This window comes from Pleurodeles waltl, chromosome 1_1, assembly GCF_031143425.1.
Source record: "Pleurodeles waltl isolate 20211129_DDA chromosome 1_1, aPleWal1.hap1.20221129, whole genome shotgun sequence".
In the NCBI taxonomy this organism is placed as follows: domain Eukaryota; kingdom Metazoa; phylum Chordata; class Amphibia; order Caudata; family Salamandridae; genus Pleurodeles; species Pleurodeles waltl.
The window spans coordinates 366,826,634-366,842,709 of NC_090436.1; the positions used below are offsets into that span (position 1 = coordinate 366,826,634).

Here is a 16,076-nt window from a genome sequence, read left to right on the forward strand (position 1 = left end):
ACTTTTCAAAACTCTAAAGATTTTTCTTGCAAAGCCTACTTACCTGATCGTATTGAATCTGGCACTTAAATATATATAAAGATACTTTTTATTTTTGTAAATTTATGTGGATTCCCCTAATGAGTCATGGGTCTCATTTATTGGCTGTGTGTGTATTTGCAGATATCCAACACGCCTCTCTGATAAGCCTAGCCCTGCGCGACCACACTATCCCCAAAAAAGAGCACCTTGGGATTGCTAGAGCAAGCCCCTGCCCACTGGTAAGGGAACCCCTGGACTCTTTGCACAATATTTGGGTTGTTATACTAGATATCTATGAATTTCTGCTCTCATTTTATCACACTTATCTACTCATCACTCTTATGTCATGTCTCTATCAAACTATCCTCCATTCTCACTCTGACTCATCCCAAATCCCTTCGACCACTTTCATCTCCTAAATATCTCTGCCTAAGCTCTTCCCTCCACCTCCACATCTAACTCACCAAACCTCACTCTACCTCTGTGACCTCCCACACAACCCTACTAAATTCTCCTGCATTCATCTCACCCTGCTACTATGCTCTCCCTAACCCTTCCACATACTCTTCCCCCTCCGCCCCCCTTTATTCATCCCAAGCCTTTGGATTGAGTAAATGAAGGATATACTCCCAATTAACACTTCTGGATTTCTTTCCTCCTCCACCCCTCCATTACTCCAGTCAATCTAACTAACAAACTCCCATATCCGCAGCTCAAATTAACTCATAATAATAATAAACTGTACTCATTATTAAATGATACTAATCCATCACTAATTCTTGTTGGGTTCTGGAGTAGCGTGCTACTCATCGAAAAGCGCTTCGACGCCTCGTCAGGGGTAGTAAGCGCTATATAAATAAGATTACAATACAATACAATATATCTTATTTTGATTTATCGTATAAAGAGCCTGCTTCCTAAAACATTCCTAAAGCAAAAAAAAGTGTTTGAGGATAGAAAACAATATCGTTCACCTATCCATAGATTGCAGGAGAGTGGATAGTATTTGAATCTACAACAGGGCGAGCGTTAAAATGCTGATTACATGTAAGTAACATTTTTCTTTTTAAGCAATGCATATGTCTTATAGTGGCAATACTATTTCTGTTTTATATTGCCTCATTTGAAAATTTTATATTTTCCTAATCTGCATATCTTCTTTCCCTTATCCAATTTCCTTGGTGGGAAAGGAATTCTGTAATCGACATTTAAATTTCTTGCGAGGCATTTGCAGTTGTACAAATGGGGAGACTGAAGAGCGGCTAAGATTTGAAAGTCTTCACATATATAATTTTTAAAGCCATTTAAATCCTTTCACTGTTAATCTAAAAGTTTTAGAACTGTTATTTATTTATTTGTTTATTGTTGCAGCTTAGTGTCCCTCTTAGCACATTGGGCACAACTTTACCAACACTATTGGATCCTAACGCTACAACGGCAGGGGACATTCTACAGCCTCCACTTATGGGAAATGTAGACCCCACAAAAGTTGATGAAATTAGAAGGACAATTTATGTTGGCAATTTAAATTCCCAGGTAATTTTAAAATGTATTTTCATTTAAGCATCATGTTTGTATTTTTACCATTTTATGCTAAAATTATTTGTAGACCAGTAGTAGGCAAGTGGTTACATATTGTGGTCTTTTATTCTCTTGAGGTTGACTTGTATTTCTTTGTTCTTATGTTTTTTTCCAGACTACAACTGCAGATCAGCTACTTGACTTTTTTAAGCAGGTCGGTGATGTCAAGTTTGTTCGTATGGCAGGCGATGAGACTCAGCCAACCAGATTTGCTTTTGTAGAGTTTTCAGACCATGATTCGGTGCCTCGAGCTCTTGCCTTTAATGGAGTTATGTTCGGGGACAGACCACTGAAGTAAGTGACATGGTATTAAACAAGCAATGTAGACATTAAGTTCCTGTAGCAATTATATGCATTTTTAAAATCCATTTGCTTATTTTTTCAGAAATCTTAAACTCAGCTCAGTGATGCACATTGTTTCAAAACAAGTAGTGACCTAAATTTGCAATATTGCACACAGAGTGCAACAGTAAATGTAAACAGTAACACTTTTTATACATTGGAATATAGCACAGAAAAAAGACTGTAGAAAGACTGGCGAACGACATTCAGACCTAGATGGAAGGAAGTGAAGGAGAGGATTGCTATTATAAGGTTTACCTTAGACTGATAGAGATACCTCAATAACAATAATGCTCTAAACTTGAGATCAACACCCTCCTTACTACCTTAGCTAGAGTGGGATTCAAACACTTACCAGTGTAAGTGCGATTGCAAAGGCACGGTAGATTCCAGCAGGGTTCAAATTAATCTTTTCCTTGTACTATTTGAGGACGGTGTGGGTATCATTGAAGCAAGGAAACCTCCAATTTCCCATGCGTCACTCAACTCAGGAAATGACATCCAAGTGTTGAGTATAGCAACCTGTAAATGCATTCCACTGCTTAATTCTCAATTTGCTGCATCTTTAATCAGAAAAATATGAGCAAGCAGCATTTATTGCCTAACTTTTCATTCGGCAGCCTGTGACACAGGTTTGTTTATTTTGCTTTATATGTATATACTGCCGACTAGGTGCCATGTTAAGTGTTTTACATAAGAATGGTTACAATACATAAGCATTTTATTTGAGTTTTGTTGCTGTACATATTATCAAGGAAAGATTTGAAGATGCGGTTTCCAAACTGTTTAAGGCAGTTCATTTACAAGTTCCAAGGAATCACTTAAAATTCTATCCTTTATGCTGCACACATGGTTATCGAAACATATTACATAGAGTGACATTGCTGGTCAGAACTGCAGGACGGGGCTGTAGAAAAGTGGATTATTATGTGGTGAGTGTAAAATCTCACCATGTAATAATGTTAACAGTCTGTAAGGGAACTGGGTATATTATGGTGTTTTAAGGATCTGACCATGTAATACACTACCAACCCCTCTAGTACCAGTAAGGTTTTATTTGTAAAATCTTGGTTGAACCCTGGATAAGGGGCGGGGGTTGCAGGGGGTTGCATGCACTTTTCAAAAGGTGCAGCAGCCAGCTCCTGTGCGCTGGCAGTTCATCCAGTTGTGTTTTCAGAGACCTAGACTGTCCTCCCTATGGAGCGCCACCCCCTCTGCCTCCACCCACACCACAAAGGAGTTCTCCCATGCCACTAATGTGGGTAGGACCGTGGCTTTCCAACTTCTGGTGATTAAGTGCTTAGCTGTCAGGAGACCAAGATAAAGAAACCTCAACAAGGCTTTTTGCACCTGGCTGTGGGGAATAGACCCAGGAAGCAGGCCTCCCATGTGGACAGAAGTGGGCGCGATATGCAGGCCAACATACATGCCGCGACGCCGTGCCAATAAGTGTTGAGGGAGGGGGAAGACCATAGCATATGAAGCAAGTCCGCTCCCATTGTGTGCAGCGAGGGTAAGTGGCATTCAGCTGCTGATAGTATTTATTAAGGTTATCCGGCGTGAGATGGGCCCTGTGAAGGATGTAAAACTGGCCTTTACCCCTGAGGAATTCCCTGACCTTAGTCTCCAGCTCCCTAAAGAATTAGGCTGGAACATAATAAGGTATATTAGAGAAATAATAAAGCAGCCGAGGGAGAACCACCATTTTTAGGAGGGCAGTTCTTCCCATCACTGAGAGGGGCAGGGTTTGCCAGAAAATCATCTTTGTTCTATTGAAGGTCACCGCCCGCTTAAGGTTACCATCGTGAATGTCCTCTTTTGCGTGAAATATGTTGATGCCGAGATAACTGAATGTTCTAGGTTGCCAGGGAATAAGCACAGGCAGAGACGTGGGTCGGACGGGTCCGGGCCAAAAGGAAATAGGCATGACTTAGCCCAGTTTACCCATAGTCCAGAAAGTGGGACAACATTTTGTAATATATCCACATTGTCAGCTGGGACGTTTTCAATGTCTCTGAGGTATAAGAGGAGGTCACCCGTATATATAGATTCCCAGGAGTGGCCCTAAGTCAAGCCCCAGGCAACCTGCCCGGGGCCAGTCCTTAGTCGAGGATCTCATAACCCTGAAAAGACACCTAATGTTCTTGGATGTGCTGCGGTCCAGCACAAATCTGTTTTGGTCCGGGTGGATCAGTTTGGGTACTGGGGCACTAGTCACATCGCCAGGGTTTTGGCCAGGATTTTATAGTCTGTGTTGAGCATCGCAACAGGTCTATAAGAGCCCAGTGCCATCTTGTAAGGAAATGCCTCCTTGGCATGGTTACCCCCTGACTTTTTGCCTTTGCTGATGCTATGTTTTGAATTGAAAGTGCTGGTGAGGACAAAACGGGTAAGTCGACATGGCACTCCCCTTAGGGTGCCATGCCAACCTCACACTGCCTATGCAGTATAGATAAGTCACCCCTCTAGCAGGCCTTACAGCCCTAAGGCAGGGTGCACTATACCATAGGTGAGGGCACCAGTGCATGAGCACTGTGCCCCTACAGTGTCTAAGCAAAACCTTAGACATTGTAAGTGCAGGGTAGCCATAAGAGTATATGGTCTGGGAGTCTGTCAAACACGAACTACACCGCACCATAATGGCTACACTGAAAACTGGGAAGTTTGGTATCAAACTTCTCAGCACAATAAATGCATACTGATGCCAGTGTACATTTTATTGTAAAATACACCCCAAGGGCACCTTAGAGGTGCCCCCTGAAACCTTAACCAACTACCCGTGTAGGCTGACTGGTTTTAGCAGCCTGCCACACTCAAGACATCTTGCTGGCCACATGGGGAGAGTGCCTTTGTCACTCTGTGGCTAGTAAGAAAGCCTGCACTGGGTGGAGATGCTATCACCTCCCCCAGGCAGGAGCTGTAACACCTGGCGGTGAGCCTCAAAGGCCTACCCCCTTTGTTCCAGCACCACAGGGCATTCCAGCTAGTGGAGTTGCCCACCCCCACCGGCCACGGCCCCACTTTTGGCGGCAAGGCCGGAGGAGATAATGAGAATAACAAGGAGGAGTCACTGGCCAGTCAGGACAGCCCCTAAGGTGTCCTGAGCTGAGGTGACTAACTTTTAGAAATCCTCCATCTTGCAGATGGAGGATTCCCCCAATAGGGATAGGAATGTGACCCCCTCCCCTTGGGAGGAGGCACAAAGAGGGTGTTCCCAACCTCAGGGCTAGTAGCCATTGGCTACTAACCCCCCAGACCTAAACACGCCCTTAAATTTAGTATTTAAGGGCTCCCCTGAACCTAGGAACTCAGATTCCTGCAACCTAAGAAGAAGAGGACTGATGAGCTGAAAAACCCTGCAGAGAAGACGGAGACACCAACTGCCTTGGCCCCAGCTCTACCGGCTTGTCTCCCCCCTTCGGAAGAAAACTGCTCCAGCGACGCTTTCCCCAGGACCAGCGACCTCTGAATCCTCAGAGGACTGCCCTGCTCTAAAAGGACCAAGAAACTCCCGAGAACAGCGGCCCTGTTCACCCAAGGCTGCAACTTTGTTTCCAAAGGAGCAACTTAAAGACAACATCGTTTCCCGACGGAAGCGTGAGACTTGCAACCCTGCACCCGGCGACCCCGACTCGACTGGTGGAGAAACAACACTTCAGGGAGGACCCCCCCGGTGACTCTGAGACTGAGTAACCAAAGTTGTCCTCCCTGAGCCCCCACAGCGACGCCTGCAGAGGGAATCCCGAGGCTCCCCCTGACCGCGACTGCCTGACTCTCAGATCCCGACGCCTGGAAAAGACCCTGCACCCGCAGCCCCCAGGACCTGAAGGCTCGGAACTCCAGTGCAGGAGTGACCCCCAGGAGGCCCTCTCCCTTGCCCAGGTGGTGGCTACCCCGAGGAGCCCCCCCTTGCCTGCCTGCATTGCTGAAGAGACCCCCTTGGTCTCCCATTGATTCCAATTGAAAACCTGACGTGTGTTTGCACACTGCACCCGGCCGCCCCCGTGCTGCTGAGGGTGTACTTCTGTGCTAACTTGTGTACCCCTCCCCACCCCCCCTCGGTGTCCTACAAAACCCCCCTGGTCTGCCATCCGAAGACGCGGGTACTTACCTGCTGGCAGACTGGAACCGGGGCACCCCATTCTCCATTGAAGCCTATGCGTGTTGGGCACCACTTTGAACTCTGCACCTGACCGGCCCTGAGCTGCTGGTGTGGTAACTTTGGGGTTGCTCTGAACCCCCAACGGTGGGCTACCTTGGACCCAAACTTGAACCCCGTAGGTGGTTTACTTACCTGCAAGAACTAACAATTACTTACCTCCCCTAGGAACTGTGAAAATTGCACTGTCTAGTTTTAAAATAGCTATATGTGTTTTATTTGAAAAGTATATATGCAATTGTGATTATTCAAAGTTCCTAAAGTACTTACCTGCAATACCTTTCATGCAAAGTATTACATGTAGAATTTGAACCTGTGGTTCTTAAAATAAACTAAGAAAATATATTTTTCTATACAAAAACCTATTGGCCTGGAATTGTCTGTGTGTGTGTTCCTCATTTATTGCCTGTGTGTATGTACAGCAAATGCCTAACACTACTCCTTTGATAAGCCTACTGCTCGACCACACTACCACAAAATAGAGCATTAGTATTATCTCTTTTTGCCACTATCTTACCTCTAAGGGGAACCCTTGGACTCTGTGCATACTATTCCTTATTTTGAAATAGTGCATACAGAGCCAACTTCCTACACATCTGATCTCTACCCAGTTTGGGAAGTGATACTAGCAGTGCCTCCCGCTGTGATGCAGGGTGACTCGCGGTCCTTGAGCGCCTCTTCGTAAAGGTGGAGGAGGCGGGTCACGATGGCAGAGGAAAATGTCTTATAGAATTCAGATGATATGCCATCAGGGCCTGGAGTTTTGCCTGCGGTCAATTCATGGATACTGCCTTCAGGGGTGTGGAATTTAATAAAAATACCTACTTGTCCATGGGACAGGTTGCTTGTTGAATCGAATTGTCCTCTTAAAAAAAAATCTACTTGTCCTTTAGGTGCCATGTAATGCTGCAAACAAATTATAGCAGCCATCTCATTACATAAGCGCTCTGATAATAGCCCCTCTGATTATGCCGGTGCTACTACTATAGTAGGGTTGATTACTTACAATTTAAATCCTTACTACAGCAATTTCCTTATGTTGCCACCATTCCACAGATCTATATAATGGGGCCGGAGGAAGCATTAAGCAGTAGTTTCAGGGCTGGAATGCCTTTGAATCTGCAAACCGGATAATTTGCATGTTTTAAGGATTTTCACCAGCTCTCCTCTATTCTTTTCTCATAATTAGAAAGGTTGGAAATTTAGTCCTGACAATGGCAGAAGTGGAAGTTATCCAGGGTTGGGAATAAAGTGGTTGTAGGGAAGGTGAACTTGTAAACGCTCAGCAGATTTTCGTATGAGCAAATCTACCCACGCATATTTGCTCGTGCTAAAATACAGTTCACAAATATTTCCTAGGAGTACGATTTCCTGGTCTACTTCTGTAAGTTCTTGTGAATTCTTGAAAACCACTAATGCAAAGACCTACCATGGGTGCACTTTTGTGACTTCCTTTAAGAATTGGGCCCCTAATTGGGTCTGGTGTTAACAAACATGTTTTTATTAAACTTCTATTTCTCCCTCTATCGGCTGGCTTTACTGTGAGTGATCACATTCTGCTCTTGCACAAGGAGCATATTGGCACACAAAGTAGTTTTGTTCAGTACCAGGAACTACTGTGGCAATCAGTGGTAACGAAACTGGAGGGGGCCCCACTCCAGACTCACTCAAGACAGGTGCTGTGCGAGTGGGGGGCCTCCTGGAGGGGACTGCTGGCCTTTGTTACGCCACTGGTGACAATGTGTGCTTTTTGAGACCAAAACATTATTTTTCTTTTTGCCAGTGTTTGCTAAAATGGTGTGTGCCTGGCAGCTCTCATAACAATAAAGTGATACAGAAGCTATGTCAAAACAATTCATGCATTGACAAAACCAAAAGACTCACAAAAAAATGTGATTGGTTGGCTTTGCCAGTGCTTGTTTATTTTCATGCTCTCCAAAATTGTGTTGAAAATGGTTACACTGTGGCCCTCATTACGAGGCTGGTGGTCATTAGCCTTACCGTGGCGGTCTTACCACTGTGGACCCTGCGGTAAAGACCACCACATCACAAGTTGTGGGGTTTGGCAGACGCCAAACGTCCACAACGCCGCCTGGCCCGCCGGTGCGGTCGCACAGCCGTGGCCGGCGGTGAGCACCTCCAAACCACACTGCAGGCCTCAGAAAACCCTGGCAGAAACTCACCCCCACACGTCCACACACATGCACACCTCCTCCCCCCACCCATCCACACACTTACAAACACCCCCAATACCCCTTCATGCACGCACGCATGCATTCACATACACACCCCTCGGAATGCGCATACATTCACACAGCCACCCCCCACTCACTCATACATGCAGACCCCCCCCATTCACTCGCATACATGTAAACACATACCCCGATTCACTCGCTGTAGGAAGTTGGCTCTGTATATACTAATTCAAAGTAATAAATAGCATGCACAGAGTCCAAGGGTTCCCCTTAGAGGTAAGATAGTGGCAAAAAGAGATAATTCTAATGCTCTATTTTGTGGTAGTGTGGTCGACCAGTAGGCTTATCAGAGGGTAGTGTTAAACATTTGTTGTGTACACACAGGCAATAAATGAGGAACACACACTCAAAGACTTATTCCAGGCCAATAGGTTTTTATATAGAAAAATATATTTTCTTAGTTTATTTTAAGAACCACTGGTTCAGGATTTACAAGCAATACTTCAAATGAAAGGTATTTCACTTAGGCACTCTAGGAACTTTGAATAATCACAATAGCATGTACAGTTTTGGCAAAAATAGCAATACGCTATTTTAAAAGTGGACACAGTGCAAAAATCAACAATTCCTGGGGGAGGTAAGTAGAGGTTAAGTTCGCAGGCAAGTAAAACACTTACAGGGTTTAAAGTTGGGACCAAGGAAGCCCACCGTTGGGGGTTCAAGGCAACCCCAAAGTTACCACACCAGTAGTTCAGGGCTGGTCAGGTGCAGAGGTCAAAGAGGTGCCCAAAACACATAGGCTTCAATGGATAACAGGGGTTCCCCGGTTCCAGTCTGCCAGCAGGTAAGTACCCGCGTCCTCGGGGGGCAGACCCAGAGGGGTTTTGTAGGGCACCGGGGGGGGGACACAAGCAGGTACAGAGAGTACACCCTCAGCGGAACAAGGGCGGCCGGGTGCAGAGTGCAAACAGGAGTCGGTTTTTGTATAGAAAGCAACGGGGTCTCTTCAGCGATGCCGGCAGGCACAGGTGGGGGGCTCTTCGGGGTAGCCACTACCTGGGCTAGGTAGAGGGTCGCTCCTGCCTTGGAGTTTGGTTCCTTCAGGTCCTGGGGACTGCGGGTGCGGTGTTGGTTCCAGGCGTTGGGTCCCTTGTTACAGGCAGTCGCAGTCAGGGGGAGCCTCTGGATTTCCTATGCAGGTGTCACTTTGGGAATTCAGGTGGGTCGTCTCTGGCTACTCACGGCCCGGGAGTCCTCCCTGTAGTGTTGGTTTTCCGCAGGTCGAGCCGGGGGCGTTGGCTGCAGAGTGGAAATCTCACACTTCTGATGGATACAACTACCTGTGGATTCCTCACCTAATGAATACTCCCATGGCGCCAGCATTCGACGGAAATCTTCTTACTAGTCTCTGCACGTCGACGAGGACGTCACTCTAGCCCACGCGACGCCGTCTGACGTCATACAGGCAATAAGAGGTCCTCGACGACGTGCGGACGTCCGTTCCCTTTTTTCCGTGCATTCGAAACGGTTATCTTCGAGGGAGCAACTGTTACTTTTTTGGTTACAGTGTATTTTTGCTGCGTAGTCTTTCGCTGTGGTAATAATGTCGCAGAGAAAGTCTGGATTTAAGCCTTGTCGTGAGTGTGGAGGCAAGATGTCGGTGACGGATCCTCATTCCGATTGCCTTTGGTGTTTGAGCTCCGACCACGACGTCTCGACTTGTGATTCATGCCAGCACATGAATCCAAAGGCCCTCGAGGAACGTGAGGCGAAGCTGTTTATGGCTAAATCGAAGGAGAAGCATCACAAGAAGTCTTCTTCTCCAAGACATCAGCGTCATCGAGACTCCCGGCGCCGTAGAGAATCTCGGCGTCATTCGAAGGAGACTCGTTCCAGGTCTTCGGATCGGCGCCGAAGGACATGGGAGATCAGTCCCACGGTTACGCCGCATCCTTCGACGCCGTTGCCCTCTCCGGCGTCTCCGACTTCACCTGGACAGGCGTCGGTGATTGAGGTATTGGAGCCTCAGGTGTTTTCTCCGGCGCAGACGCCGAGGCCGGCGTCGGGGTCGCCTCCGAGACAGGCACCTCAGTATCCGGCTTTTCCCACACCTGGAGCCGATAGTTCCGCATTCTTGAATGCGATGTATGCCATCTTCCAACAGATGGCTCCAGGGGGTGCTCCGGCTGGGCCTTTGGCCTTTTCTTTGGGTGATCCTGCGCCTCTTCGGCCGGCACCCTTTATGCCCTTTCTCCCTTTTGGGAACGTGGGCTCGGCGCCGGTGGCCGCTCCGGTGGCTTCAGAAGGATTGGCCCCGGGGATTTCCATCCCGTCGAAGTCGGGATTTCGGCCTGTGACTCCGGTGGGTCCATCTGCTTCAGCTGCTCTTTTGTCGGCGCCGAAGTTACCTGTGGCGCCGGACGCGGCGTCGGTGGCTTCTGAAGATCGGCGCCGATCTTCGACTTCGGCGGAGGCATTGTCGACTCCGCGTATTGAACAGCGACTTCATTCCAGGAGACGTGCTCTCCGTGTATTAGAAGAGCAGGAGTACCAACGAGCCCTGGAGGAAGGAGAGCTAGAGGACTCGGGTGATGGGCTGCGTGGACTGGAGTCGGCCAGTGGGCTGGACACTTCCCCTGAGTGGGATCTTTCGTCCCCGGGGGAGTATACTGAGGAGGCTGCTTCCTTTCATGCAGTGGTACGGAAGGCAGCTAGTTTTTTGGACCTGCCTTTGCCGGTGGTGGAGGCTAAACAAAACCTTTTAACAGAGGTGCTACATCCGGCCTCAGCTGCGGCGGAGCCTCTGTTGCCATTTAATGACGCTCTGCTGGATCCGGTGATAGAGGTGTGGAAGAGGCCGGCATCTTCCCCAGCAGTTCACAGAGCCGTGGCCAGGAGGTATCGGGCGGCTCCGACTGACCCTGGGTTTCTATCTAGGCACCCTACGCCGGAGAGCTTGGTGGTGCAGGCCTCCTGTTCAGCCAAGTCAGCGCCTGGTTCTTTCCCGACGGTGCCTGGGGACAGAGATTCAAAGAAGCTAGAGGCGCAGTCGAAGAAAACTTTTTCGTCCTGCAGTCTGGCGTTAAAAGCCACCAATGCAACCTGTATCCTGGGGAGGTATATTCATGCTCTGATGGATGACATTTCCTCATCGTTTACAGAGCTTCCCCAGGGTCTTTTGGATCTTGTCTCAAATGCCCAGGCTGCTGCGACCCAGATTATCCAGACGGGACTGGATACCACCGACTCGGTAGCCAGAGCAATGGGCACAACTGTGGTGGCAAGGAGACAGGCCTGGCTCCGTAACTCAGGCTTTTCTGCAGATGTACAGTCCACATTGTTGGATCTCCCGTTTGATGGGGACAAACTGTTTGGAGCCAAGGCTGATTCGGCCTTGGAACGTTTTAAGGAAAGCAGGGCCACGGCTAAGTCGTTAGGGCTCCAAGCTCCTTCTTCCACGGCCTCTACCAGATTTTTCAGGAGGTTTCGTGGATTTGGGCGTGGCTCTTCCTCCTCTTCCTTTCGGGGAAGATATCAGCAACCTGCCTCTTCCCATCCCTATAGATCTTTCAGGGGGAGAGGTAGGGTCCGCACCAGAGGAGCCTCTCAGCAGCACTCTGCCTCTTCCTCATCCTCTGGTGGGGTGCAGCAGGGGAAGCAGCCTTAGGCTTCCACCATTTCCCACTCACTCCTCTCCTGTAGGGGGAAGATTACAGCATTTTCTCACCAAATGGAAGTCTGTTACAACGGACACTTGGGTTCTCAGTATTGTGGGAAAAGGCTACACCCTTCCCTTTCGGGAGTTCCCGCCCCTCATCCCGCCCCGCCCTTCTTATTGTTCAGAAGGACACCTCCTGTTGCTAGAACAGGAGGTACAAGCCCTCCTTTCCAAGGGCGCGGTGGAGTTGGTCCCAGAGCAGGAAAGGGGTCGAGGATGTTACTCAAGGTATTTCCTGATTCCCAAGAAGGATGGTCGTTTGAGACCAATTCTGGACCTGAGGATCTTGAATTGGTTCCTCAAGCAGGAAAAATTCAAGATGCTGACCCTAGCACAGGTGCTTTTGGCGTTGAACAAGGAGGACTGGATGGTGTCTGTCGACTTGCAGGATGCTTACTTTCATATCCCGATACTCAAGTCACACAGGAAGTATCTCCGGTTTGTGGTGGGATCGCAACACTATCAGTTTGCGGTCCTTCCGTTTGGTCTTACTTCAGCACCTCGAGTCTTCACGAAGGTGATGTCGGTGGTTGCGGCAGAACTCAGAAGGAAGGGGATAGCAGTATTCCCTTACTTGGACGACTGGTTGATCAAAGCCAAGTCCCCGGAGCTTGTGTCGCATCATCTGCAGTCAACAACCCAGTTGTTGTTCGACCTGGGTTTTTCGGTGAACGAGCCCAAATCTCACCTAGAGCCCTCTCAGCGCCTCCTGTTCATAGGGGCAGTACTGGATACAACATTGGATCGGGCCTTTCCTCCGCCTCAGCGGATTCAAGATATTCAGGATTTGGTTCCAATGTTTCGAAATGGAGCGGTAGTTCCAGTCCTCAAGGTCCTTCGTCTGCTCGGTCTGTTTGCCTCCTGCATTCTGTTGGTCACGCATGCTCGCTGGCACATGAGGGCTCTTCAGTGGTGCCTCCGAAGGCAGTGGTCTCAACACAAAGGGGATCTAGAGAGTACTGTCAAGATCTCCAGAGATGCTGCTGTGGATTTGAAGTGGTGGATTGCAAGCAACAATCTTTCACAAGGAAAGCCGTTCCAGCAGTCGCCACCAGTGGCCACAGTCATAACGGATGCTTCCACTCTAGGGTGGGGAGCTCATCTGGGGGATCTGGAGATCAAAGGTCTTTGGTCTCCAGAGGAACAGATGTTTCACATCAATCTGTTAGAGTTACGGGCTGTACGTCTGGCTCTCAAGGCCTTCCTCCCTTCCCTTCGTGGTCAGTCGGTACAGGTCCTAACGGACAATACTACCACGATGTGGTACATAAACAAGCAGGGAGGAGTGGGGTCGTACCTTCTCTGCAGAGAAGCTCTTCGACTATGGTCCTGGGCAAAGGACCATCAGATTTGCTTGATAGCAAACCATCTGGCCGGAGTCTTGAACGTGTGTGCGGACAGTCTGTCGCCAATTCTCGGCAGACCACGAGTGGCGTCTCCATCCAGATCAAGTCCGTTTAATCTTCCAGAGGTGGGGGTTTCCTCGGGTAGATCTGTTTGCCACTCGAGAGAACGCGCATTGTCCGTTATTCTACAGCCTCCAGTATCCGATGCAGGGAGCGTTGGGGGACGCGTTTCAAATAACCTGGTGCGGCCAGTTGCTTTACGCGTTTCCTCCCATACCCTTGATTCCTCAAATATTGAGGAAGATTCGCCAGGACCGGGCTCTAGTCATCCTAATAGCTCCGGATTGGCCAAGGAGGGTATGGTACTCCGACCTTCTCCAACTCTCAATGTGCCCTCCGCTCCATCTCCCTTTCAGGGCAGACCTCCTCTCGCAGTCGCAGGGGCAGGTTCTACACCCCAACCTCCAGAGTCTGCATCTACATGCCTGGAGATTGAACGGGGCAACCTGAGTTCCTTCTCTCTCCCGCCTGAGGTAGTGGATGTTATATTAGCGGCCAGGCGACACTCCACTAAATCTATCTACGCTAATAGATGGTCTAAATTTGTTGCGTGGTGTGGAGAGAGGCAGATTGATCCTTTGCATGCTCATCTATCGGACGTTTTGTCTTTTGCTCTGTCTCTAGCGCAGAAAGGTTGTGCAGTGGCTACCATTAAGGGTTATTTATCGGCCTTGTCAGCCTTCATATGTCTTCCAGACCAACCATCTTTATTTAAGTCCCCTATTGTTATCAGATTCCTGAAAGGTCTTCTAAATAAATATCCTCCAAAGCCATTCGTTATGCCGCAATGGGATTTGTCCTTGGTCCTGACTTTCCTTATGGGGTCCCCTTTTGAACCTATGCATTCTTGCCCCTTAAGGTATTTGGTTTTAAAAACAGTCTTCCTGATAGCTATAACATCAGCAAGGAGAGTGAGTGAGTTGCAGGCCTTATCAGTAAAGCCCCCTTATACAACTTTTTATGGGGATAAGGTGGTGTTGAGGACCAAGGCTGCGTTCCTCCCGAAGGTTGTTTCACCCTTCCATTTGGCTCAGGCAATTACTTTGTCCACGTTCTATCCTCCGCCTCATCCTTCCAAAGAGGAAGAAAGACTGCACCGTCTGGACCCAAAGAGAGCGTTGAGCTTCTTTATTGATAGAACAAAGGATTTCAGGCTGGAGGATCAGCTGTTTATTGGATACGTGGGCAAGAGGAGAGGAAAGGCAGTCCACAAGAGAACACTATCCAGGTGGGTTGTTCTTTGCATTAAAATCTGTTACTCTTTGGCAAAGAAGGATCCTCCTGAGGGCATTAGAGCTCATTCCACCAGAGCTAAGTCGGCCACTTCGGCCTTGGCCAGGGGTGTTCCTGTGGTTGACATCTGCAAGGCCGCAACTTGGTCGTCCCTTCACACTTTTGCAAAACATTACTGTTTGGATTCTGAGGTTAGAAGGGACGGCCATTTTGCACGGTCAGTGCTGCAGGATTTCTTGGTTTGACCATTTAGGCACCCACCGCCGGGCGTGGTACTGCTTTGGGACTCTATTCATTAGGTGAGGAATCCACAGGTAGTTGTATCCATCAGAAGAACGAGTTACTTACCTTCGGTAACAACTTTTCTGGTGGATACATTAGCTACCTGTGGATTCCTCACGGTCCCACCCGCCTCCCCGTTGCCTTTCTGGTCTTTCCAAGTAATCCTTGAGTGCGCTCCTCTTGGTCTTTGAGGGTGCAATAGATGTTGTATATAATATATTTATATATATGTATATATCTTTGTGTATATACTTGATGTGTGTATATATTTTTAAAAAAAAGAGAGTTATATATATATATATATAAAAGATTTACAGTTATTCATGCAATGTTGTGTATTTTTACAATATAATGGGATGTTGCCTTGCTCTTTCGTTGCATTGCCTGGTTGTTCTCATGCACGTAAAAAATGATTGGTACTGACGTCCGCACGTCGTCGAGGACCTCTTATTGCCTGTATGACGTCAGGCGGCGTCGCGTGGGCTAGAGTGACGTCCTCGTCGACGTGCAGAGACTAGTAAGAAGATTTCCGTCGAATGCTGGCGCCATGGGAGTATTCATTAGGTGAGGAATCCACAGGTAGCTAATGTATCCACCAGAAAAGTCGTTACCGAAGGTAAGTAACTCGTTCTTCCGGCGGGAAACGTGAAGTCTTTAAAGTTGTTTTTTTGTTGCAAGAAAGTTGCAGTTTGTTGGACAGGGCCACTGTTCACGGGAGATTCTTGGTCCTTGGCTGCAGGGCAGTCCTCTGAGGCTTCAGAGGTTGCTGGTCCCTGTTAGATGCTTCGCTGTTGCAGTTTTCTTCGAAGTTGGGAGACAGGCCAGTAGGGCTGGGGCCAAAGCAGTTGTCGTCTCAACCTTCACTGCAGAGCTTCAGGTCAGCAGTCCTTCTTGTTAAGGTTGCAGGAATCTGATTTCCTAGGTTCTGGGGTTCCCCTAAATACTTAATTTAGGGGTGTGTTTAGGTCTGGGAGGGCAGTAGCCAATGGCTACTGTCATTGAGGGTGGCTACACCCTCATTGTGCCTCCTCCCTGTGGGGAGGGGGGCACATCCCTAATCCTTTTGGGGGAATCTTCCACCCACAAAATGGAGGATTTTTAAAGGCAGGGGTCACCTCAGCTCAGGACACATTAGGAGC

The 16,076-nt window shown here is 48.2% G+C and overlaps 1 protein-coding gene across 3 annotated transcripts in view; it reads left to right on the plus strand.

Moving 5' to 3' along the window:
* The window catches only part of SREK1 (splicing regulatory glutamic acid and lysine rich protein 1), a 423,414-nt gene that overhangs the window by 54,691 nt on the left and 352,647 nt on the right, over window positions 1–16,076 (plus strand). For all 3 annotated transcript variants that reach the window (XM_069222929.1, XM_069222949.1, XM_069222938.1), the window contains 2 exons: window positions 1,393–1,557; window positions 1,718–1,896. In XM_069222929.1, coding sequence (XP_069079030.1) covers window positions 1,393–1,557; window positions 1,718–1,896 — 344 coding nt within the window. The remainder of the gene's footprint in view (window positions 1–1,392; window positions 1,558–1,717; window positions 1,897–16,076) is intronic.